General features: G+C 37.6%; 3 protein-coding genes and 1 long non-coding RNA gene across 6 annotated transcripts in view; 2 read left to right on the forward strand and 2 right to left on the reverse strand.

Moving 5' to 3' along the window:
• The window catches only part of LOC148154216 (uncharacterized), a 36,544-nt gene extending 20,049 nt beyond the window's left edge, over positions 1 to 16,495 (forward strand). The window contains exons 3-4 of the mRNA XM_088016071.1: positions 15,090 to 15,187; positions 16,481 to 16,495. Of these exons, the coding sequence (XP_087872197.1) occupies positions 15,090 to 15,187; positions 16,481 to 16,495 (113 nt within the window). The remainder of the gene's footprint in view (positions 1 to 15,089; positions 15,188 to 16,480) is intronic.
• Positions 211 to 2,948, reverse strand: LOC148154218 (uncharacterized). 3 transcript variants are annotated; one of them, XM_088015122.1, is made up of 4 exons: positions 2,669 to 2,948; positions 1,049 to 1,098; positions 574 to 936; positions 211 to 447 (listed from the first exon to the last, which is right to left on the reverse strand). In XM_088015122.1, exons 1-4 carry the CDS (start codon positions 2,674 to 2,676, stop codon positions 278 to 280), a joined length of 591 nt encoding a protein of 196 aa, XP_087871248.1. In that variant the 5' UTR covers positions 2,677 to 2,948; the 3' UTR covers positions 211 to 277. The 3 variants fall into 3 exon arrangements, with proteins under 3 accessions (XP_087871248.1, XP_087871247.1, XP_087871246.1); XM_088015121.1 differs by having other exon boundaries at positions 211 to 444; positions 1,049 to 1,185; XM_088015120.1 differs by having other exon boundaries at positions 1,049 to 1,185.
• LOC148154219 (uncharacterized) lies at positions 12,237 to 14,701 on the forward strand. The gene is made up of 3 exons (XR_015765992.1): positions 12,237 to 12,316; positions 14,472 to 14,521; positions 14,637 to 14,701. It is a non-coding gene; the product is annotated as an uncharacterized LOC148154219 (long non-coding RNA).
• Positions 16,338 to 23,724, reverse strand: LOC148154220 (uncharacterized). Its single transcript, XM_088015156.1, has 5 exons — positions 23,586 to 23,724; positions 22,212 to 22,275; positions 21,674 to 21,761; positions 20,939 to 21,283; positions 16,338 to 19,232 (listed from the first exon to the last, which is right to left on the reverse strand). Exons 3-5 carry the CDS (start codon positions 21,753 to 21,755, stop codon positions 19,069 to 19,071), a joined length of 591 nt encoding a protein of 196 aa, XP_087871282.1. The 5' UTR covers positions 21,756 to 21,761; positions 22,212 to 22,275; positions 23,586 to 23,724; the 3' UTR covers positions 16,338 to 19,068.
• Between the last annotated feature and the right edge of the window lie 987 nt (positions 23,725 to 24,711).

Below are 24,711 nucleotides of genomic sequence, written 5' to 3' on the forward strand. Positions count from 1 at the left end.
GGTTTGATGCTCACTGAGGTGAAACAGCTGGATGAAGATTTAATGGAGCAACAAAAACAGCAGCTGATGGAGATCAGGAGGAAGAAACTACATTTAATAAAACTGGAATTAAAAATGAAACAATAATAATTTACAGTGTTCTTATTAGAGGTAAACCCAACAGCAGTGACAAGAGACTTTATACATATAAAAAAAATTTCTGAAAACTGATTTAAAAGGTTTTAAAGTCTTTTATTTCTTTAAAACAGAAAATCAACACTTTTCCCTAAAAGTCCTTTCATCCTGTTGAGTTAAAAGACGTCTTGCTTCTCCTATGAGTATAAATTAGAACTACAACTAGAATAATCACAAATATTACAGCTGTTACTTTAATCCAGATGATATGTGTCCGTCTTTCTGGTTCTGGAGTCAAATTTGGTCTCTGAGTTTGGAGATGATCAGCAGCTGCTGGAAAAGAAAAGAAATTATTTACTTACTCAAGAAGTTTTAACTTTGAGATAATTATGTTTATCATGGATATAAATGTCAGTTTCTAACTGTTCATTGAAAACATTTCCATTACTTTCTTCTCACCAGTAACGTTGAGTCGACATCTTCCAGAGTTGAATCCATCTTCAGTTTTCACGTCACACAGATACAGACCAGAGTCTTCAGTCCTCAGTCTGGACACATGGAGTCTGATTCGTCCTTCTCTGAGGACGTCTTTGTCACTCTGGACTCGTCCTGAAAACTGATCATCCTGAGAATCTGGAATCTCAACACCTTCATGGACCTGATAGAGAACTAGTTCTTTATGAGGAGCCAACAAGCTGCAGACAATGAACAGTTCCCTGTAGGATTCCTGAGTCCTGGTGGTGAAGGTCCACTCCAGAGTGATGCTGTGGTTCTCCTCTGCCTCATAGCTGCTCTGGGTCACATTCACTACAAATGTTGCTGCTGAGGAGACAGAGAGGGAAAGAGAGGAGCAGACACACTGAGAACTGGAACATGGGAGTCTTTCAGCTCCATCTAGAGAGCTTTCTGTCACAAAGACAAGATGGAGACTGACCACAGAGACATGAGCTGAGGATGAGGAGCAGCAGGGAGATCATCTTCATCCTGAGAGAGGAAGAGGAGGAGGAGGAGAGGCAGCAGGACATCAGGAACAATATGAGGAACATCTGGAGCTGTGCAGTATTCTGCCACCTTGTGGTGATAAGTTCATACAGCAATCTTAAGTCAACAGGACATGTTTTCATTCTCTGCAGCTGCTGAACCTTTTATTCAACAACAGTTTCTGAGTAAAATCAGTTTCTTATAATCAATGAAGAAAAAGACATCAGTGAAGGAGATTTCCTATTTTACGGTTAAATGAAAAGCGATGTCAAAGTTAATGACAATCACAGCTTGAAAAATTAGAGTCATTTAAACTTTTGTTTTTGTTGCTCATTTCACAAAGCTAAACATGATTACATTACACAAAATTATATTATGCAAGCATTCATAATATAACCATAATGTTGATTATGGTTTACCGACAACAAGAAAATTGCAGAAGATCAATTTATGCTTATAATGATTAGATCAATTAGCTGATTGGAATGTTACTCTATAACATTCCAACTTTTTGGTTTCATACAAAGTTTACATTTTTCAGAGACACATTATTTCTTAATCTCTAAGAAATAATATATATTTCTTACAGATTATTATAATCCGTAAGAAATTATCGAAGCTATAAAAACAAAGTTTTGGAACATTTCACTGTATGTTAGATTCATTTTCTGGAATAAGTAAGAAAAATTTTCTTTTTAACAAAATTCTAATTTTTTGTGCTCTTGGTTATTTTCCCAGTGTAATAAATAGAAAATATAAACATAGTTGTTGATGACAAAACATTCATTTTATGTCTCAACACACATTAATCTCCACTCAGTGAATTATCACTGTGTTGAATGAGTAAAATGAATTATTTCAGGAAGTTGACTATTCAGTTTATACTGATGGTACCAAAATGTAATTTGATCTGTGGGCGGAGTCATGAGCCAGGGGTGTTTGAACCAATCATCCTGCTTCTCTCAGTAGGCGGTCTTCTGTGAAATGTTTCTGTTTCTGAACCTTCGTGAAACTCCAGGGTTGAAAGCTTATAATTTCAGAAACAATTTCCTTATAAATTATATCAAACATTTTCTGAGTGTGAAATATGAAATACATTTCGTCATTACAGACATATTGATCTGTGAGCCATTTTAGGAAAGTAGGTTAAAACTTCATCCTTTAAAGCGGTTATTGTTAATTATATTAGCTGCCATAATGTTTTTCACAATACATCAGAATGACTTTTATATTTTATATTTCATTTGTCTATTGAAAGAAACGAAGCTGTGAACGTAAACGAGTGACTGGTGGTTCACAGCTTCGTGTCTGAGCCGCGCTGGTGGTAATGCAAACTTAGAGTTTCAGACTTATGATGAGGCAGATTGGAAAACCGCGTTTAGGACTAATAGGAGACAAAAACCATTCAGCTGCCAAAACGGTTCAGAAAGGACAAGTTACAGAAGATTAAATGTTATTTTTTACAGATATAAACTGGGAGATGCACAACTTTAGGATTTCATTGTGTTTCACATTAATTCACAAGAAACGTGAAATGTTTTATCCACTAAAATATAAAATATAATCAACTTACTTGGACATTTTGACTTCTTTATAAGCGTCAACACTTTCTTGCTTCGACAACCTGATGTGTCCTTCGGGTTTTCCTCCATAACGTTGCTGCTGATCTTTTAAGGAACAGTTCAGGTCTAAATTAAAGATTTATCTTAGCCTCTCTAGTTAGACACGGTCGAGGTATCAAACCAAAGACTGTTTGCTATTTTCATTACAGTAAAATAGCAGATGGTCAGACTTTGTGTGACCATCTGGTCACACAAAGTCTGAGAGCAGCCAGTGCGCGCCCCTTGTGTCAGGCGGCCCGCGCCGAGCTCCTTGTGTCAGGCGGCGCGCGCCCCGTGTCGGGAGCGCGCATTATAGCCAGAGAGGTGGATCCGACCATTTTCACGGCGTTTCTGATTTTTCGGTAAAAACTACTCATATAATCATGTAAATGTTGTAACTTTCAGTTTAATCAGCAGCTATCAAAATAAAAATACATACGTAAATAAACGAGGTCCTGTGTGAAGGTCTTTTTTCGCTGTTTTGTGTTATTTTAAAAGCGAAGTGAATCGATCTTTTTTTTTCAGCCTTTGTCTCGTAAGCCTGACAAATAAAAGTCAGTCAACAAACAGGTTTCCAACACGTATTGTGCATTTATAATTTTTCATTTCTGATAAAGGAGGAGGGAAGCTGGCTGATAGCAGGGCACAAAAATAAAGACTTCCTGAAAAGAGTGTAGACTTTTTGGTCAATCACGTTCTAATGTAAAATATGACAGATTACTGGATTAAGGAAATGTCTAGTATGCTATCACACATAGTTTTTGAGAATTTGGAAACAGTTGCTTTTTATTTCCCAAAGTTATGGGGGAGAAGAGGAGAGAGTGGATATTTCAGCTGCCTGATAAAATCTGTTCCCCATCTAAAAATGGAAACAAATTAATTTACCTGCAAGTCTTTTACTGTGTTCATTCCCCTCATCATCAACAAGAATGGGGAATGAACACAGTAAAAGACTTTGCATCAACAAGAATGTTCATTCCCCTTAACAAGAATCAGTGATGCTGGTTCCATCAGAACCAGACGGACCAGTTTAACCAGTTGATCTGAGTTCAAAGGTCGTCTGAAATGTTAATTATCCTGAAAGAGTTTCAGCTCAGAGCTGAAGTTAGTCTGGGGTCAGTAGGAGGTCAAAGGTCAGTTATCTTAGAGCGCCACCATCTGGTAACACAAAGTCACTGCAGCTGGTGGTTGATGGTCCAAATTCAAGCCTGTAGGCCAGGGGTGTCAAAGTCAAATGGACGGAGGGCCAAATAAAAAATTTAGCTACAAGCCGAGGGCCGGACTGATCGAATGTTCATTGAAATTTTTTTAAATGACTCATATAGTCTAGTGAACCTAATTGAACCTACTGAAAACCTAACAAATATATTCCAATATGATCAGATAAATAAAGCAATATTTTCTTATGGCTCTGTCAGTAATCTTTAATTTTCAACAGACACAACTGAAATATTTTTAAAATATAATTGGATTGAAATACAATAAAATAAAGTGCAAAAATCTATTAATCCACATATGTCAGAGTCAAGGCATTTAGATGTGTCGCCGGCGAATTACGGTACTGCAAATTTAGATGTGTCGCCGGCGACACATCTAAATTTGCAGTACCGTAATTCCGCCACACGTAGCGCTAAGTGGAAAAATTCCAACGGTTTCTGAAAGGGGAGACGTTGCACTTTCCAGCAAGTATCGGGTTAATACGGTAACTTCGCAGCTGCAGCTGCAGAGAATGTAATTAATCCGGGGGGCACTCGTTTAATAGACGGTATATTTCGGCAATAACTTGGTGGATATTGAAAGTTCCGGTTGTTATGGATACATGGGTAAGTACATCATCTCACAGAACATTTAAAGAACTACTTACAGTTCAAATAAGGAAGATATTTTTTTTCAGACGGGGTGCCGGCTTGCTGCGGTCTGCGGGCCGGTTCTAATAATAAATCAAGATCATCCCAGGGGCCGCAAAAAACCTTCTCGCGGGCCGGATGTGGCCCGCGGGCCTTGACTCTGACATATGTGCTGTAGGCTTTCTGCATGGACTCTGCATGTTCTCCCTGTGGAAGCTGGGTTCTCTCTGGGTACTCCAGCTTCCTCCCACAGCAAAAACAAAACTGTTGGGTCCATTGAACATGTAAGTGAATTTGTTCTAAAGTTGAAGGACTGTTAGGCGCTGTTCAGGTTTGTCACCGCTCTCAACCTGGAGTGTCGGCCAGAACACCACTCAGGCCAGGATTCAGCTCAGGACCAGATGTTTGGATGAGGTGCACCAGGAGTTTAATGAAGACACAAGGCAGGATCCTTTAACTGTTCTGTATTCCAAACTGTACCACAGATATCCAATGAACACGGATGGGCATAAATGTGTCTACATGAAGGCGTGTGTGGTTTCCTAGAATAAACAAAAATACAGAAAATAAGTTCAAGGTGTCCTATCATTACACATTACCCCATGCTATTATACCTTAGATAAACTAAGAAGAAAACCTCTAAGTCAATATTACTAAGCAAACTAAGGCAAGTTAACTCCACAGTTAACTAATAACCATGCATCTGCTCCACTGAGAATAGATATGCCAAGATTCATTCCTTAGTGTTGCCACAATCTGGCGCTTTAGCAGGGTCTCAGCGAGCTGCAGCAGCGTCAGAGCTGGAATTAAATCAAAAGGTTAGTAGGTGATTTACAGAAGATGGTGGAAACCCGAGGAAACCATCGTCACCTACCAGAGCTGGATGATTCACCCCAAACCAGAGAGTCCTTTCCAGCCCACAGCAGGAGGATCAGCTTTCCAATATGTTCCATTTTATGTGAAACTGCACTGGGGAGGGTGAATTTCAGCCACACCCCAGTACCAAGCAGGAGACTTCCAGTGGTTTTGATGTTGGAGTTTTAGACCTGCACGATACACAAGCAACCTTCCCAACGACGTGCAACCAAATGCCAGCATAAGCAACCAGCTGAGTCTCCGTTTATACTCTCCACCCATCATGAGGTGATTAGAGGACAGGTGTTCTGAATATTGGGCCAGGCTTCTTCCTGCTACAAATTGTGTTTATAATATTTTAGTGAGACATTATTTGATTTGTTTCCCACTGAATGTTAGGGAAATCATTAATATTTTTAAAATGGTTGGACTGACATGACATCATGTAAAACAAGAGATCTTTTCCAAGATGCTTAAAGGAAAATGAAGGACAAACATCAACTGTTTCTAAGACCCAATCTGATTAGATTAGAATTGAAATCACTCTTACACAGGACTTAGACAACATGGTTGTAAATATGGATTTATTAAAAATATTGAAATATTTTTTACAGCTCATGAAAATGACAAAGTGCTTTATAACAATATGTATGAGTTTAATCATCAGAAAAAGATGAAACAATACAGCAAAATTACAAAGCCTTCCTTCATGTTGTAGGATTTCACCTGAGAAAATGAATGCCACATTTTGCAGGTTTAATATAAAAAACTGTCAGAAATGCAAAGCAGCAAATGAAATCACTTTATATAAGGAACAGAAGTGTTGAAAAATCATCTTTGAATAAGTTCCACCTCTGAAAATATTTGAGACCTGATTGGTCCCAGCAAATTCCCTAAAACCTAAAACTCTGCGACGTTTAGAGAAATATTGGGTGAATTATCTTCATCTGACACTCCTCCTCAGGCCTCAGTTAGCATGAGAATACCTGCCAGCATGCCTAGGTGGGCCCCATGTGGGGAAAAGGAGGGCAGACTATATGGGTCCCATATGGGTTTGTCCGCGGGTTCCACGATGGCCCCACATGGGTTTGCCCATGTAGGGCCAGAGCCCACATGGGCCCTACATGGTGGTGGCCCACATGGGTTTGTCCATTTAGGGCCCATTTAGGGCCCATGTGGGCCGTAGCCCTACATGGGCAAACCCATGTGGGGCCATCGTGGAACCCGCCGACAAACCCATATGGGACCCATATAGTCTGCCCTCCTTTTCCACACATGGAGCCCAACTAGGCATGCTGGCTGGACAAGTGCAGTAAGTGTTTGAACCGTCACACCAATGGTTTCCTGGTTTAGCAGTCGGTTGGAACAACAGCAGACCAGATAATAATGTTGGAGTGGTTTATATGTCATGGTGTCTGATCAGTGGTCACACTGTGCTGTCAGAAAGAAGAACCAAACATGTAGGTAGAGTCTGACGTTTTTGTGGTTTGATGACGAAAATGAGAAGCTGGTGTTTAAATTTAATTAAAAACAGTTTAACTGTAACATATTTTGAAGAGGTGAACTATTTGTATTCTTCTGAATAGACTGATCCCCAATCAATATCAGAACATAACGATAGTTTCCAGTCAGCGGCCTCTTGTCAATTTAATTTGTTGTTCTTCTTCCCGTTGGACTGCGTGTCTTTAGCGCCATCTGTTGGCCACTGATATTATTAATTCTGCCAAAATGAACATAATGCATTTATAAAATTCTGGATTTGTGATGCCTAGTTTCAAATTGCCTCAGGAACTGATCTGCCTGCAGCTGTGTCATTTTTAACTGTGCAGAGGCTGAGGACCCTTCACTGAAACCTTATGCTTCTAATAACCCTAATAAATGTCCTGCATGTTTTTTCTTGTGGGAAAAATAGATTTTCTGGAGCACCGGCTTTTTTTTTTTTTTTTAAAGTCCCATAGTAAGCAACTCTATTTCTGACTCATCCAGTTAAACTAAAAAAAGTTTATTGATCCCAAAGATAAATTAATTGTTGTTTTAACTCATCAATTTGAGATTCTTTAAAGTGTTACTGCAGATAGTTGTGGGCAGGAAAGATCTCTTGTCTTACAGCAAATTTGAAGATACATTTAATTAATGACTAAATTATTAATAGCTAAAGTCAATAATTTATGCAAATTCAGAATTACAACATTTTTGACACCACTGTTTGAGGTCAGTACATTTTTGATTTACAGAATTTTGATTCCTAACATCTTTAGAAGAGTTTATTTTTAAGCCTGAAATCTTTGCAAACACGGTTGTAAATTAGGTTGAAAGTTAAAATGAAGCTTTTACCATCTAAAGGGAGCAGAGGAGGGTTTGGATGTATCCGTGTTTTTAACGTGTCTGTTCACTCTGGACATGCATGTCTACAGAGACGTGTGCTGGAGGAGGTGGAGGTTCTGCTGGTGTGTGCGCACACACCTGTAGTTGCTGCGAGGTCACACACAGCACACACACACACACGCACGCACGCACACACACACACACACACACACACACACACACACACACACACACACACACACACACACACACACACACAGAATCATTAAATAATTATATTGAAGCCGAAGCAGATCCATCTGATTCCAGGTCTGAACTGAAGTTTCTCCTTTTCTCTCCAGCAGCTGCTGATCAGCTTCAACCTCCGACTGAAAATCTACAACCAGACAGTCGAGGAAGAATCGGAGTTCATGTTTCACTGGGACTTTTAGCTCTTATTGTTTATGTTTTATATCAGTGTTGTGTTTTTAAAATGCAAACTAGTAAGAAAATGTTAATAAAACAGATGAGTTTCTCTAAGAAACGACGGCTGGATTCTAAAAACACTGATATGAAGGTCTAATGAAAACAACACAAGATATTATTTATTTATTAAAAGTTTATTAATGTTAAAGACATAATGAAGAAATATTTGAGTAAACAAATGTATATGGTTTGATTTTAAAGGTTAAGTCTGAATGTAGCTTTTAAAACTTTCTTCTGAAAACAGCTGATAGTTGTTTTCTTTACTATTTATTAAAGTGTAAATGTTTTCATAGTTGTAAATAAAATGGCAACACATTGAAAACATGATAGCATAAAGTAAAAGATGTTCTGTCATGCTTTGGTTCAGAAGTTTTCTGATACTTTTTGTTAAATTATGGAAATAAATATTTTGACTTATAAATCTGTCTCAGAGTTTTAATTTTTCACATTTTCTCAGCAGTTGATCAAAACTGTACAATAGATTCATCCAGGTCAGTTTAGAGTTTCTAAAGTTTAATTTGCTCAGAGGGACAAAGTCAGTTTCAGTGATTTAAACTCTGCAGCTGAACCTGAAACATGTGAAGAGACACAATCTCCCTGGAAACGAGGAAAACTCTGAGATCAGAGGAGAATCACTGAGTGGAAACGAGTCTGGATGGAAAAAAGTCTTTATGCCATCAGTTTGGAGCAAATGTCAGAGTTTCTGATTCTTTAGTTGTTTATCCTGAACATCTTTACTGAACGTCTCTGATGATTCAGTCACATTTAATCACAGGCTGACCTGAACATCCAACATTTATTAACTCTTTAATTCCTCATCCTGGATCCAGATGTTGAAGCTGAAGCTGCTTTGATTGGAGGAGAAATCATCAGAAGAAGATGGAGGAACTGATGGTATCAATAATTCACCAATATTAACTTTCTCATTTATTAGAGCCATGTCAGCTTTGAACGGTTTTACACGTTAGAGCAGTGTTTTTCAACCCATTTTGAGCCAAGGCACACTTTTTTCATTGGAAAAATCTCGCGGCACACCACCAACCAAAATTGTAAACAAAGATACTCTGTAGCCACCTGTACTACATATATAGTCATTCTTATCAAAGTGTCTTGAATATGAATCAAATAAACAAAAAAATATATTTTTATCATAATTTATATTTATTTCAAATTGCACTTAACATGCCCACTTCAAAAATACAACTTAACAGTGCCACAACAATGTGGTCTTAAATTTAAAGAGGTAGAAAACTTCAAAGTATTTTACAAACTAATTCTGTCCATAAGCATTCTGTTAGCCATTCTCTACATTTTACTCAGTGTGAAACCTGTGCATGTTTGGATGAACACAGAGCTGATATTCTGGCAGGAATTGAAGAAAGACACACACGAAGCTCTTCCTCAACAGCTCTCAGTCTCTCTCTGGTTTTAGTTTTTATGGTAGTTAGGCTTGAGAAGCTCACTTCGCACAGATATGTTGTGGAAAATGGGAGCAATGTCAAAATCACTTTGTTTGCCAGAATAGGGAAGTCCTTGGCAGCAGTCAACCAAAAACTGTCCAAAGGTAGATCAGCAAAGCTCAGCTTTAAACCACGATTTTGTCTCAGTTCAGTTAGTTCTTCCTGCTCCTGTAAAGTCATGTTCTTGCCAACAACTGCTGAGCTGTATGGATCCCTAACAAAGTCAAGGCATTCAGTGAAGGCTGAAGAGAAATAAAATGACATCTTCTCCTCGAGAGTTTTTAAATGTGTACCTATTATTTCGCACAGTGCAGCAGTGTGAACATTTTGCCATTCCTTGGTTAGTGGGAACATTTCAAGGTTCCCACTTTCCACATGTTGTTGCCAGAGATGCACCTTTGAGCGGAATCCGTTAATTTTATCTGTACTTGTGAGCAGGTTTTCATTTCGGCCCTGCATCCGTGCATTCAGTTCATTCAGATGATGAAAAATATCCGCCAGATATGCTAGCCTTGAACACCACTCATCACTTGCAAGCCGCTTTGCGTAATCCGACCCCTCATTTGTCAGATTCACTCTGAGTTCCTCCCACAGCTCATACACACGGGCCAGTACCTTGCCGCGTGACAACCATCGGACCTCCGTATGAAACAACAAGGTCTTATGCTCTGCTCCCATTTCCTCACACAAAGATGCAAATATGCGGCTTTTCACAGGTCTTGCCTTCACAAAGTTTACCATCTGCACAACATCATTCAACACAGGAGCAAGGTCTGCTGGTAAAGTCTTGGCCATGAGGGCCTCACGGTGTAAGAAACAATGCGTAATAATTACATCTGGGTTTCTTTCCTTCACTCTGCTTACAAAGCCTTTGGTGCGCCCGACCATGGCTGCAGCTCCATCAGTGCAGACACTCGTGCAATTTTCCCACTTAAGTCCTCCTTGTTCTAAATATTCTGATGTGACCCGAAAAATTTCCTCTCCTGTTGTCCTTTCTGGTAAAGTCTTGCAAAATAGGAAGTTTTCTCTGATTGCGTCTCCATCCACAAAACGCACATTGGCCAAGAGTTGAGCATGTCCACTAATATCAGTACACTCGTCAAGTTGCAATGCAAATTTCTCACTGATACGGATCTTTTCCAAAACCACATTTTCGATGTCTGCAGACATGTCATCAATACGTCTCGAAATTGTGTTATCTGAAAGAGGGACTTTTGCTATTTCTTTAACCGCTTCAGGTCCGAGCATCTCCTTTACAATGGCTTTACAGGCGGGTAATATTAATGTCTCTGCCACAGTGTGGGACCTTTTTGATTTAGCTACAAGTTCAGCTACGTGGTAACTAGCTTTAAGGGCTCTCTCATTTACCTTCGTGGTTTTTCTCATAAAAGTTGCCTGTTTCTCCGTGTGTTTCCGCAGGAGAACAAAATAGTCAGCATTCTTGTTTTGAAGTGAAGGGTGTTTCGTTTGGAGATGGCGTTTAAGCTTGCTTGGTACCATAGAACTGTTGGATAGCTTTTCACCGCATATCAAGCACAACGGAGTCGGTGTCGCTGCGTCCCCGGTAAAAGTAAATCCAAACGAAATGTAACTCTCACTGTACTGTCTCGAGCTCACGGTATCTGCCTTCTTTTGATATCCACTTATACTAGGACCTTCATCTGGGTCTGAATTTTGTCCAGGGACCAGATCGGAGTTAGTATTTTTTCTTTTCAAAAACTTTTCCATCACTGTCACAGTCTGCTAGCTAGATGCAATGCTCTCACCGCTACATGTCACGTTCATACATCACTTATTCTCTCGTTTTAATGTACAATGCTGTGTTCCATACTGCCATCTAGTGATAAGAAAATTACATGATTATGCCGCTAGACACTACTACAGCACAGACACTCGAAAATGGCATATGATATGCAGTTAATTAGTTCGTTTTCAAAAATCTTTATAGACCAATTAAGTGAAATTGGATAATTTCCACGGCACACCTGACGATCACTCGCGGCACACTAGTGTGCCGCGGAACAGTGGTTGAAAAACACTGCGTTAGAGGAACCTGAAGTTAAAACTGGAGAAAACATTCAGAAATATTCTGTCTTCCTCCAGGACTCTGGGTCTGTTTTTCTCTCCGAGTCTCTTTTATAAAAACATGATTTTATCAAACAGCTTCTATGAACACATGAAGGGTCATTGATTCATTAAAAGCGCTAAAATATTTCTCTCACTTCTCTTGTTTCTCAGTAAGACCAGGAAGTACAGTCACCCAGTAACTTTGAGTCGACATTCTGCAGAGCCGAATCCATCTCCCTGTTAAACAAATGTTCAGCACAGGTTGTGTACAACTGTGTCTGCAGTGAATCAGGTTCTGACAACAGACACAACTGTGTGACACACTGTCTTTTGTTGTCAGAGCTCACGGCAGACAGTTGTACACACCCTGCGCGTACATGCAGGGCTGTTCACCAATAAAGCTTCAGCAAATGCATTGAACAGGGCGGAACCAACCAATAAGCTTCAAGCTCCAAAGCGACGTCACAAGGTCCCTGAAAGTTCCTAACTCAACGGTGTGCAACTATTCCGTTTCATTGGACTCCTGGCTGACAGTCCTTTATTCTGTGCTATTGAACTCCTGGTTTAACAAACGGTTTTATCCTCCAGTCCAGCAGATCAGGTGAGTAAATCCTGTTTTATTTTTGGTAACTTTTTATTCTGACACTTTCTGCTGTTTTGGATGTGGAGGTGAACAATACAAAAACATTTAACATTTTGATCATGATTGCCGTCGTTAATACACTAATACCTGTTACAATGGGATTCATGTAGATATATTTATTGAAATTAATACAAAGTGACATTTTGGGTTCTGACATAAATCTGGAGAACCTGTGTCAGAACCAGAAACAATTATGAAAACAAATATTTTATACGTTATTGAGTCGATCTGTATGCAGAGAGTTTTAAAGAGATTCTGCACCGAGAATAGAATCTGGTATAAAAGCCTCAGCTGAAGTTGTAGCTCAGCTGAAGTTGTAGCTCAGGGGAGCCCAAGTCCAGTCCTCCAGAGCTACCATAGAAGTATCCTTACTCCAACAGACCGGGATCAGCTCTACAGAGGCCTGGTAACGAGCCATTCATTTGATTCAGGTGTGTTGAAGCAGGAATGCATCTGAAAGTTGCAGGATGGTGGCTCTCGAGGCTCTCGAGGACTGGACATGGGCACCTCTGTAGCTGCTCAAATAGGAAAGATACGCAGCTGGGGCATAATACTGCCACCATCATGTCGGATATATTACTACTGATTTGGGATCGTCAGTAAATTTCTTGCTTATAAAAACACGTAGAGTTCAGCCTCTAATCTTGCAATAAAAATAATCCAAATTAAACATTTTCAGAATTCCTTGTATTGAGATCATTCTTATTCTGAAAATGAATCATGTATTGTGTTGGTGTGCAAATGACAAACCGGAATGCCAGAGATGATCAACTCTTTGACTTTGTCAGTGGACATTTTCTGTGTTTTCTGTCAATTTGTAGCTTCGCTAGAAAAGTTTTGTAATCGCTTTGACAACCGATGAGTTAAAGTTGTAGGTTGCTCTGTTATTGAAAGGAGCTTATATGACTTTAATGGATCGTTTTGTTGTCAGAGGAAAGTTGTTCGGAGGCTCATCATCACAAGAGACAAGGCAGGGATTGGTACCCCAAATAAATCAGAACACAGTAAAATAGAAAGCTTTCAGAATATAAAACTACTTTAAATTATTAGATGCATTCATTTGTAAATTATATTTGAGCACTTTTATTGGTGTTATGATTATTATGTCATGTTATATGGAAGCTATGAAAGAAAAATTACAACAATTTCCATTAGAATATTAATAAAAATAGATAAACTCCAATCTGGTGAAAACTGATTCATCTCATTAGCTTAGTTTAGTAACATGTTTCAGAGTTTATTTAGTCTTTATTTAGTTACAACCTGAAAGCTCCGTTTCTTGATGGTCCCTAACCAGCTGGTTGGGAACTGAGACGCTGTTATCCAGACAGTTCAGCACTAGAGGGCGCTGTGACGCTAAAGCTCTCAGCAGTTTTCCTTTGGAGCAAAGCAGCTGGTTTAAAAACTCCTTTCTCTGAAAAACATCACTTAATCTATGAAAATGAGATTGAAATTGTTTCTGAACTAAAATAAATCCGTCTCTGTTAATGAGACGCTTAAAAGTAGAAAAATCATTCCTGCCTCCAAACAGAAAGACTCCAGCTGGTCGACTGAGGAGATTTATCCAGGATCAGAAAGATCATTTCTACTTTCCTGAGAAACTCTGAGATATTTTCTGCTGACTGAAACTAATCAAGCCTGATCTTATAGTTTCAGCTTTATGCTGGTTTTTGTTGGGGTTCGTCTTTATGGAAGTAAATATGTGTTTATATATTTTCATTATTAGTTATAATAAGTTTATTGTTGTTTTATAATTATTTTTTAAACTCATTGAACACAGACATGCCTAATTTTTGGAAGGGTAATATGGGAAAGTCATGAATAAACTCAACACACATCTTTCACTAATTACCAGATTTCTGATGTTTTTCCTCTTATAACAAACTCATTTTATTTAAAAGTTGCTTTAAAAAGAGGTTCAGCAAATGCAGTGAATGGAAACAATCTGTTTTACTGTTGCTGTACTTGTTTATGACCACAGGGCGGCAGTAGTGATCTTTTCTAAACAATTATTTTTCTTTTAATCACCAGGAGTCCAGTTATTTTTCATATTGTGACTGAATTTGTTCCTGATGTCCTGCTGCCTCTCCTCCTCCTCCTCTTCCTCTCTCAGGATGAAGATGATCTCCCTGCTGCTCCTCATCCTCAGCTCATGTCTCTGTGGTCAGTCTCCATCTTGTCTTTGTGACAGAAAGCTCTCTAGATGGAGCTGAAAGACTCCCATGTTCCAGTTCTCAGTGTGTCTGCTCCTCTCTTTCCCTCTCTGTCTCCTCAGCAGCAACATTTGTAGTGAATGTGACCCAGAGCAGCTATGAGGCAGAGGAGAACCACAGCATCACTCTGGAGTGGACCTTCACCACCAGACCTGAGCCCTACAGATTCATAAAGATCTCCTGTGACCTGATACATGAGAGAGAAGGGATCTCATATGATGTTCACCTGATTGAGTTAAGTAATGGTGTTGAGTTTCCAGAGTCTCAGCATGAACAGTTTTCAGGACGAGTCCAGAGTGACAAAGACGTCCTCAGAGAAGGACGAATCAGACTCCATGTGTCCAGACTGAGGACTGAAGACTCTGGTCTGTATCGATGTGGAGTCAAAACTGAAGATGGATTCAACTCTTCAACATGTCGACTCAACGTTTCTGGTAAAATCTGTTTTCCTGCTTCTGTTTCTTGCTGACATCCATCTGATTCCAGGTCTAAACTGAAGTTTCTCCTTTTCTCTCCAGCAGCTGCTGATCAGCTTCAACCTCCGACTGAGAATCTACAACCAGAGAGACGAGGAAGAATCGGAGTTTATGTTTCACTGGGGCTTTTTGCTCTTATTGTTATTATTTCTTTTTTTATATCAGTGTCATATTTTTTAAAACCAAACTAAAGTGGAAATCTGTTTGAACTCAGATGTTGAGTTTCTGAGAGAAAGAAGAGCTGGACTCTGAAAACTGATATAAAGGCTAAAAATGAAATAAAAACATGAAACTTTATTTATTAAAAGTCTATTATTGGTTAAAGGAATAATGTAGAAATATTTCTGTCATGTTTGATTTTAAAAATGATTTAAGTTTTGTTTAAACATTCCACTGAAATCTGCTGCCCCCCCCCCTTTTTCAGTTTTTTATTCTCGTCTTTTAATAGATGTTGCAATAAATGTATTTATTAATAGTTGTAAATAAATGCCAAAACACTCTAAATAAGACAACATAAAATGTTTTAGGTCTTATGGTTTCGATTTTTCTCTGGCATTTTTAAAAATTTAATCATGAAAATAAACTTCAATTATAAAAGTTATTTCGACTCAGGTTATTTTAAGAAAATCGATCAAAACTCTAAAGTTATTTAATCCAGTTCAGTTTCATCTTTTCTCAGTTTTATTTTATTCTAGTTTTCAGTGAAAATCTGTAAAATCTAATATTCGAGTTACTGCAGCAGATTTAAACCATCTTTGAAAAAAGAGCCAAACAAAATCATTTCATGGACCATAAACTGAACCTGAGCCTCAGTTTGGGCAACACTAATCTGCACATAAACACTTTTATTGTTTAATCAGATATAAATGGTAGAACATGTCAGAATCAGTAAACAGAATCTGATCTTTTCCAGTTTATTTGTTCTAAAGTTTAATTTGCTCAAAGGAACAAAGTCAGTTTCTAAACTCTGCATCTGAACCTAAAACATGTGAAAATCACAACTTAGAAGCTCGTTTTGTCCACATGGTGGCGCTCTAAGCTCTGACTAAAAGCTGCTCAGCAGTCAAAGTTAGTTTTTCTCCTTTCTGTCTTTATTCAGTTCTGATGTAAAAACACAGATTTAAAATGTTTCCTTTAATGAAATGTGTTTATTTCTGATTATTAAATATTGATCTGATCAGTTGATCAGCAGCTTCATCCTGATGCTTCACTCAGTGATCTTCACTTCACTTTACATGTAAAATAATCAGGCAGGAAACAACATGAAATAGTTTTCAATAAAAGCAGCTCTTCTTTATGTTTTAAATGATTTATTTCTAACAAACAGATACAGGTCAAAAACAGAGGAAATAAAAGAAACAGCAGCATCAGAGAAACAACAAAAGGTCAGAAAACGTAGTTGATCTTAGATTGTTGGATCTTATTCTCTGAAGGTACCGGAGGGATAAAAGATGATTTTTTAAGAAAGAAATAAACAAATAAATGAATGTATGAAACAACGGGAATAAAAATACATTAGTGAAAATATTTTCACTAAACAGAAATGAACAAAAACTAAAACTAGTTGGACTGAAACTCTTGAAGCATTTTTCAAACTTCGATCTTCAAAAACTGAATGTAAATCACTGAAAACAGGTTTTACCTGCGGGGACCATAGAAATGAGAACGAAATGAGAAAAAACACCATTACCATGGCAATAAGAACCAACATGGCTCCATGTGAGCAAACCTAAATGAGCTGGTTGATTTACAAGTTATTTCTTTTCTTTTAGATCATTAAAGATACTTAATTTAAGACAATTAACAAAGAGAAATATTTTATTCACATTAGTAAAATTTATCACATCAGTTTTCATTCCATAATGACCTTAATGCTGTTTCAACTGAGCTTTTTAACACTTGATGTTTTCAAAAATATAATCTAATTTGATTTGTATAGCATATTTCAGCAGCAAGGCATTTCAAAGTGTTTTACATCATTAAACACAAAAACACATGTAACATTGAATAAACAATCAAAAACATTACAAAAACATAAAATTTCCCGCCGAGTCAAAGATCTACCCTTCAAATCGGCAGAAAAAAAACAAACAAAAAATAAAAAAAACTGGGGGTTGGGGGGTCCAACCTGCACCCCTTTTTCAACAATGGGGGATACAGTATTTTCCAGCACCTGTTGTTTATTGCAACAAGTTTCAGACTCAAGTATATCAGAACAGCAGAGCTACACAACAAGGGAAGGCACTTTGTAATCGACGAGTTAATCCAAACACTTTGGACTAGAAATGAAAACAGTGTTTCTAGGACCATTAATTAATCTGCACATTGAACCTGAAAACACTCAACATATTATGAGTTAAAATCATAATTCAATGTTATTATTCCATGAGACAAATATGTCATTTTCTCCTGGAGGCTTCAGGCTGAAAGCTGCTGGTTTCGTGTTAAAACTGCCTCTTGGAGATTAAACATAAAACTAAAAATGGATATAAAATATGATAAACATCAAGATAATGTTACTGTCAGCTGATTTGAAGATGAACATACAGCAGATCATCTGTTACATATTTTTGATATGTTATAGATTCTCTTATCCATCAGGTTCTAACTAAAAATAATCTATAAAAATACACATAAAATTACTTTTATTCTTTGGTGTTTTAACACAAACTTTCTCAAGTTATTTTGGATTTTCTTTCTGAAATTGACAAAACTAAGAAAAAAAACAAAGTCAGGTTTGATCTTTGGTAAATTCAACATAAAGTTAACAGAAACTGTAACATCTCTGGTTCATTCATCAGTTCAGTAAGATACAGATTATAAACAAGGAGGACTAGAAATGATGGGATGTTCTGCATATAAACTCATTTGAGCCTCATGTTCTTTGACACAGGCACCTTCACCTCACCTCTATCAGATAAAATACTGGCTGCTTTCTGGGTTTTTTGTCTTTTACTCAAAGGAAAAACTGAACTTGGAGTTTGGGATTTGGTTCATCCCATTTACTGCTTCAAAACCAGGCAGCCTGGTTAATTAATACTTTCTTTAAATCTTTCTTTCCTATAAAGCCACTGAGAGCAGCTCCTTCATTTCACCAACACGACTATTAGATCTATTTCTCTATCTGTGTTCAATTTTGAGAATAAGCTTCATTTGTTCACTGATTCTGCTACTGACTGGCCACTAGGGGGAAACGGTTCGCTTATATAGACAGAGATTGCTGTCAATAACCACCTTTACACATTTATGGCACAATAGAAAACTTTAGCTTTCAGTTACAAATATGATATAATGGGAACTATTTTAGTCGTCTGGCCAAAGGAAGCTCAAATAACTGGAGGTACTTTAAATCAGACCAAAGAATTAATGACTTTCTTCAGTCAAATGCTTTACATTCGTATAAAATAGCTGCAACAAAGACATTGAGGTAATTCATTTTGAGACAAAGTGTCAGTTTCAGGAAACTTGGTCACATAAAGTTCCTGCAGAAGAAGGATTTCAGGTACATTAACAGTAAAAACAAACAAAGTCCAAACAAAAACGTGACTACACACACAAATATTAAAATATTTTATGCCAATAAGTCACTAAGGTAGCTTATTCAGGGAGTCAGTGTCTGGTTCCATATTTTACCTGATGTAAGTAAAATACTGAGCCGTTATTGATCCCATTTAGTGCATGAAACTGACTTATTTTTGGTTTAAAAGACAAAACAAACAAACAAAAACAAAACAAATGGCTAAAACAAAGCAATTCCAACATCTTCTCTACTTATAAAGTTAGTAAGTGCAAGATCTCAACTTCAACAGGAAAGTTGGTGGCTTAAAGTCCTTTGTGTTCAATTCTTCTCTGTTGAAATGTTAAAGTTAAGTTTTTTCCACTACATTTTGATCCTCAGAGTAAAATCTGGTCACTGGACGCAGAGAGAGCAGAAAAGTCCTTAAAGCCCTTTGATGATCAATGTTGTTCTACAACATCCAACAAGAGTTGGAGGCGTTAAAATGTAAACCTGAGTAAACAGTTAATACGGTGAGGTAGCTGCTTTTTGACAATTTGTCTTAACTAGGTACAGTGTTACTATAATTCCCATGACTACCACTGAAAACAAAGCAAAACTGACATAAAGCGCAAACCGTTCCCGATTTGGTGGCTTCGGAGATTCACTTGAGGTTGGAGCCACAGCAGCTGAAAAGAGACAAAACAAGAAAATGTCATTTCTTGTTGATTTCTGCAAACAAACGTATTTTTTTTAGCTCACAGTGCTGTTACTGCACAGGTTGATAGTTTAGTAGCTCAGACAAAAAAGTTGTAGCACACCACAAACTATAAATTACAACTTCCACAAAGTATTTAATTTAAAGTGTAACGAACCCGCAGTGAAAGCAAAATACAACAATCAGAATAAAAGAGACTGGAGGCTGAAATCGCTGCCAAAAGTGTATAAACAAAAAACGATGGAAAGGTGTGATTATTAATGTAAACATTACTTATTGGGTTTCTATTTTTATTCAATTTGAAAAACAGTAAAACTTTTTTCCTCCATTCCCTCCAATTCTACACATATGTAGAATTTTGAGGAACGAGCATAAAAGTGGGGAAAGTGGGACGCTCTCCTGGGTTTGTGCCTTACTAGACACTTGAAACTGAAACATTTCTACATCTTACTACATCTTTTTTAACAATCTGATGAAATTACGCATTGCATGGCCTGATTGATTTGCTTCAAAGCAGTTGATGGATACATGTCTAATTCAGATTTTCTTTGCAAAGTTTTTAAATTTGCATCATAATTGGATGGTAACATGGATAATGTGTCATCAATCATTACAATAACAGTTGAAACCATCTAAAAAACACCATCCAGCTTCAGTGTGAGCCAAAAGATGTTTAAATTGGATTAGATGATTATGTCAGCAGCTGATTGTGTAAAAGGTTTAATTTTAGGACCTTACAGTGTTTTGGTGACTCAATTTAAGTTTATGGTCCTTTTCTACACTGAGATGATTTTAAGTTTTCTTTGTTGTTGACTCTGTACGTCGACACGGATTCGGCATCTTGAGAGAGCAGAAATTATTTTTAAATCTGGGTTCTGCAGTGGATACATTCCTGATTCCATGTTTCCAAGGGGCCCTGAAAGCTGCTTCTTTTTTTATTCTGCACTGTCCCACTTTCACAAACAAACATGGCGCTGCTTGGTGTTTTTGTCATTCAGTGCTACAGCGCCGCCGATTGGCTCAGCAATCTAACTGAAGTATTTTCTGTGGTGCTGCATCCTGACGGACAAACATTTTTTCCTGATCGTTTACAAAAACGTGTCTTGTTTGCAGGCACGTGCAGAGGGGGGGGGCTGAGGGGGCTTGAGCACCTGCCCCTTTTGCTCCTTGCCCCCAAGTGCCCTTTAGTTAATTTTTTTTTCTTTTTTTTTTTTGCCATTATTATTTTCTAAGGCCTCTTCTGACACATAATAACATGTACTAAAATTATTATTATTTTTATTTTTTTTGTACAACATGGTCCAGCTCTGATTTGCATATCTTGCTAAATTGCAGGTTTGAATATTGCAATACTTTCCTAAAACAAAATAGGCCTGCAGAAACAAATTACTAATAAAATGGCATAGTTATAGGCTCTATATAGAGATTTTCCTTAGCTTTGACTGTATATCTCACAAATTTGTTATTTATCATTGTTTATTAAACTCTGAAAGCTGAGAGGCTTTGTTAATATTCTGTTCCAGAATGCAGCTAGATGAGCCCTTTTTTTTTGAGCACCTGTCCCTTTAGTGGTCTCTGCACGGCCCTGCATGTTTGTCTCTGTGTGGATGGAGCCTTAATTAACCTGCTTTGTTATTTGCATTCACATTAATTTGAAGGTTAATAAGTTCTGCTTACCTCTCACTGTGAGCTGATATTTTTTCTTGTGACATTCTCCATTAATGAACAGCTGATACCGTCCTGTGTCGTTGAGTCTCAGGTCAGTCAGGACACACAGCAGCTGTCCTTCCCCGACCAGCTGAGGGTCACACAGCAGTCGACCTCTGAACTGATCATTTATGTACGGCTCAGGCCTAGACTCGCTGTCGTACTGATAAATACTCTTCTCTAACTCCATGATCCTCAGATTGATATGCAGCCCATCAGTCGTAGTTTTTACAAGGTGAATCCATGTCAGTGTGACGTTCGAGTGCTCCTCTGCATTGCAGACATCCAGAGTTTCATTCACAGTTAGAGATTTTCCTGCAAGACACAAAGAGACAGAAAAAGGAATCACAACACAAGCCTGGAGGATCAGGAAACTGGTTTAGTCCTCAGAAACACTCGATCACAGCAAGACTCAATTCTTCTGTTCGCTTTTTCAACAAAACCTTTTGTTGAACCGAAAGGCTTTTGGTTCAACAAAAGGTTGAACTAAAATCCACCTAGCAGCTGATTAATTTGATATATGTGTGCTTCTCTAAGTGTTTGAAGTGTGGGAAGAAGTCAGAGTAGAAAACCCACACATGCACAGGGAGGAGGTGCAAACCCAGAACCTCTGAGCTACTCAGTGTAAATTTGTTTTAAGAATTTTACTTCCTCTTCACAGAAAATATGACAAATTTCTTATTAAATTGGAAATCAGTTCCTCACCTGATGCACAGAGAACCAGAGTCCCAGTCAGCACCAGCAGGACTTGGAGTTTCTTCCAGCTTGACATTCTGTCCTGAGCCATTCACAGCTGTAAACACAAATATGAATCAGTCTAAAAAGGCAAAACAAAGGTGTGTGAAAGAACCTCATGTTATAATCTTAATAAAGCCCATAGATGAGTCAAACATCTGTTGAGTCAAACATAGATGGTTGACTCATAGATATATTGCTATTATAGTGCTTTACATAATACACTGAACTGTACTTAATGTTTCTATGTTTCACTGTTTTATATGCATGACTGTGTATCTTGTCAACATTGTGTTGCACTTTTTAAAATGGTTATTGCTTCACCTTTTTACTAGTTTTTAGATGTATTGTTAAAAAAGCCCATATATGGACAAATGCTGTGAATTAGCTTCAATAAGCAGTTTGACCCAAACATGGGGCTGCTGTTCTGTTCAGTTTGTCTACGTCTATGTGTGTCTCTCCTTATCAAATAAACCTAAATCAAATTCAGCAGGTGCCTCAATCCCACCTTGTTGTGTCTTGTGAGCAGGTGTCACTAGCATCAGTATCCTCTAATCCATCATCAGCATCACCTGAAAGAGCAAGAAATAAATGTTTTTAGTGGAATAGTTGCTGAACACTTTCATGTTACACAACCTATAACACCTAGCAGGTAGAAAATAATTTAATTAATGGTCAAACACATTATTATTATTATTGGCACTTTGTTGCTTCTATGAGTCACAATAACCTAAACATGACGTGACTGTATAAAAACCTGTTGTGGGTTTGAAAGTGTGATAAGTGAGTTTCTGTTTTGCGCTCAGATGTTATTGTCAGTTCCCATCATATTTAATATATGTGAGAATTATCTGCAGATAAAACCTACTAACTGTTGTCTTACTAAGATTATTATGTAATTTCTGCCCTGTGAACCTCTGGACTTAGATAAACTAATACTGAGGAAATTCTGTTAGAAGAAGAAAACTTCATGTCCACTTGCTGAGCAAGGGGCCTAAACATAGTACAGTTCTACTGTCTGGAAAACATGCCGGCTCCCTGATCGTCCTAGTTAAAGTCTCTTCTTGCTTATGTCTCGTTATTAGTTTGAACATAGTTAATTATGAGGGAAAACTGGAGGTGGAGCTGAGAGACACAGAGATAAACTCAGACTCTGTCGTGGTAAAAATAAACTCCTGGCTTCTTCTGGATCAACATTCGTTCTGCTCCAAAATCCGAAGAGCAACAACATAAAGCATCGACTGAGACATAATGGGTCCAAACACATAATGCGATCCTGGTCGATGCGAGTCGGTCAACAGAAATATGCATTTTGCACGATAAAGCAAAACTTTGTATTTGTTGGAAAAATGGGCCTTAAAGATTGAGAATTGCTAAAACACGTGAACACTCGTTCTTAAAATGGCGTCAAAAAATAAAATGTCGATTAAGTTTCACTTTCTGACTCATTATTTTCTATTGAGGAAATGTCAGCAAACATATCAAATGTTTTGTCTTAAGTAAATCACGGTAACAGACATGCAACATAAATCCTTACAAACTCAAAAAAACAAACAAACAAAACATGTTCGAGTTTTAGGTTTGCACCAACTGAATACGGGAAACATTTTTCCATCATGGCGAATGTTTCTTACTTTCTAACAACAATAAAGCAGCAAATGTTTTCCAGTTATAATCCTATAATCAACGATCAATCTGCTATTTTCATGCACCGCAGAATATAAGGTGGATATTACGCAACTATGTCACATAGGGCTAATGCCAAAACATTCTATTCATGAATTTCCACTGAGGTTTTTGTTAAGATAAAGACAAGTTAGCCTGCATGAGAAAGGCAGAGACAGAGCGACTAAAAAACGGAGAAAGTTTTCAACAAACTCACCCGGAAACGCTGGAACCAGAGATCTGAAGTTATGTCGAAACGTGCAGTTTCCCTTTATGCTTCTAAGTGTAACTTTTTAATAACTTCGTCGAGTAAACTATGTTTAAAAGCTGCAGGTTAAAAAAAAAGAGCGTCTCGATCTTTCGTAAAGAGCAAAAAGGGATTGGTCCACAACGGGCGGGGCGAGGAGCCATCCACGTGACGTGGATTCTTTTTAGCTAAGCGCTGCGAAGGCCTATTGAAATTGCGCTGTTTATTATTGCGATTCTGCCACCCAAATTAATTGGCTTTTTGGGGGCTTTATCATATTCAAAAACTCACCAAACGTGGCGGGCGCATAGAGCCCGTTTAAAATTTACGTATTTTAAGGTCGTCGCAAAAATAATAATTATTATTATTAACGCTTTGGTGCAAAAAAACTGATTGAAAATGTATTTATTTACTGTATGTTTATGTCTGATAAGACTCAGATGGAATGGCACAGAAAGCAGCTCTTTAAACCATTTAGAAACACAACCGAGACTCAATCATATGACTTAATACCCCTGATAATAACTCAGAAATGGTCCAAAATTAGGATAATTTTTATTTCTTTCCTACTTACGAAAAGTTTATGTTTATATCATAGGTTTGTGGTGCCTTTCTATACTAAAGAAAAAGATATAAAACGTCTGATATTTCACAAGATATTAAAATTCATGGAAAAACCTTACATAACCTTATATTTAAGCAGAGAGTACAGTGGCCACCATAAGAAAGGCTGCAGTATCAATTATTCCGGATGAACTGATCAGTAGAGGGAACGCAAAAGAAAAAAATTCCTGGTCTCCTACATAAAATAACACATTCATTGAGTGGAAATATTTTCAACAAACTGAGTGGGTTTGATTTACAAACAATGACGCTCAATACGCATTAAACAAAATGGCTCTGCATTCTTTTAAAGATGTTCTATAAAATTTTCTCTCATTGTTTCATTTTACCAAAAGTTTTGTCTACTGGAAACAAAAACACTCCTTCAGTTCATCAATAAAAACTGTTTACTTTAAAAACATAAATTAATAAGAGTTTTTTAAAAACAGTTTTTATTTTCACATTAAAATGGCAGGCAGAAGTGCATGTCAAC

This window comes from Poecilia mexicana, unplaced genomic scaffold, assembly GCF_051168715.1.
Source record: "Poecilia mexicana isolate PSO_F unplaced genomic scaffold, ASM5116871v1 scaffold_18, whole genome shotgun sequence".
Classification (NCBI taxonomy): Eukaryota; Metazoa; Chordata; class Actinopteri; order Cyprinodontiformes; family Poeciliidae; genus Poecilia; species Poecilia mexicana.

Coding starts and splice junctions, on each gene's coding strand:
- LOC148154220 (XM_088015156.1), bottom strand. CDS start 21,755: ATGGCTCAGGACAGAATGTCAAGCTGGAAGAAACTCCAAGTCCTGCTG. Junction 21,284..21,673: donor TCTGGTTCTCTGTGCATCAG/GTGAGGAACTGA, acceptor TGTGTCTTGCAG/GAAAATCTCTAACTGTGAAT. Junction 19,233..20,938: donor ATATCAGCTCACAGTGAGAG/GTAAGCAGAACT, acceptor GTCTCTTTTCAG/CTGCTGTGGCTCCAACCTCA.
- LOC148154218 (XM_088015120.1), bottom strand. Junction 937..1,048: donor CCTCAGCTCATGTCTCTGTG/GTCAGTCTCCAT, acceptor CTGTCTCCTCAG/CAGCAACATTTGTAGTGAAT. Junction 448..573: donor ATGTCGACTCAACGTTACTG/GTGAGAAGAAAG, acceptor TTTCTTTTCCAG/CAGCTGCTGATCATCTCCAA.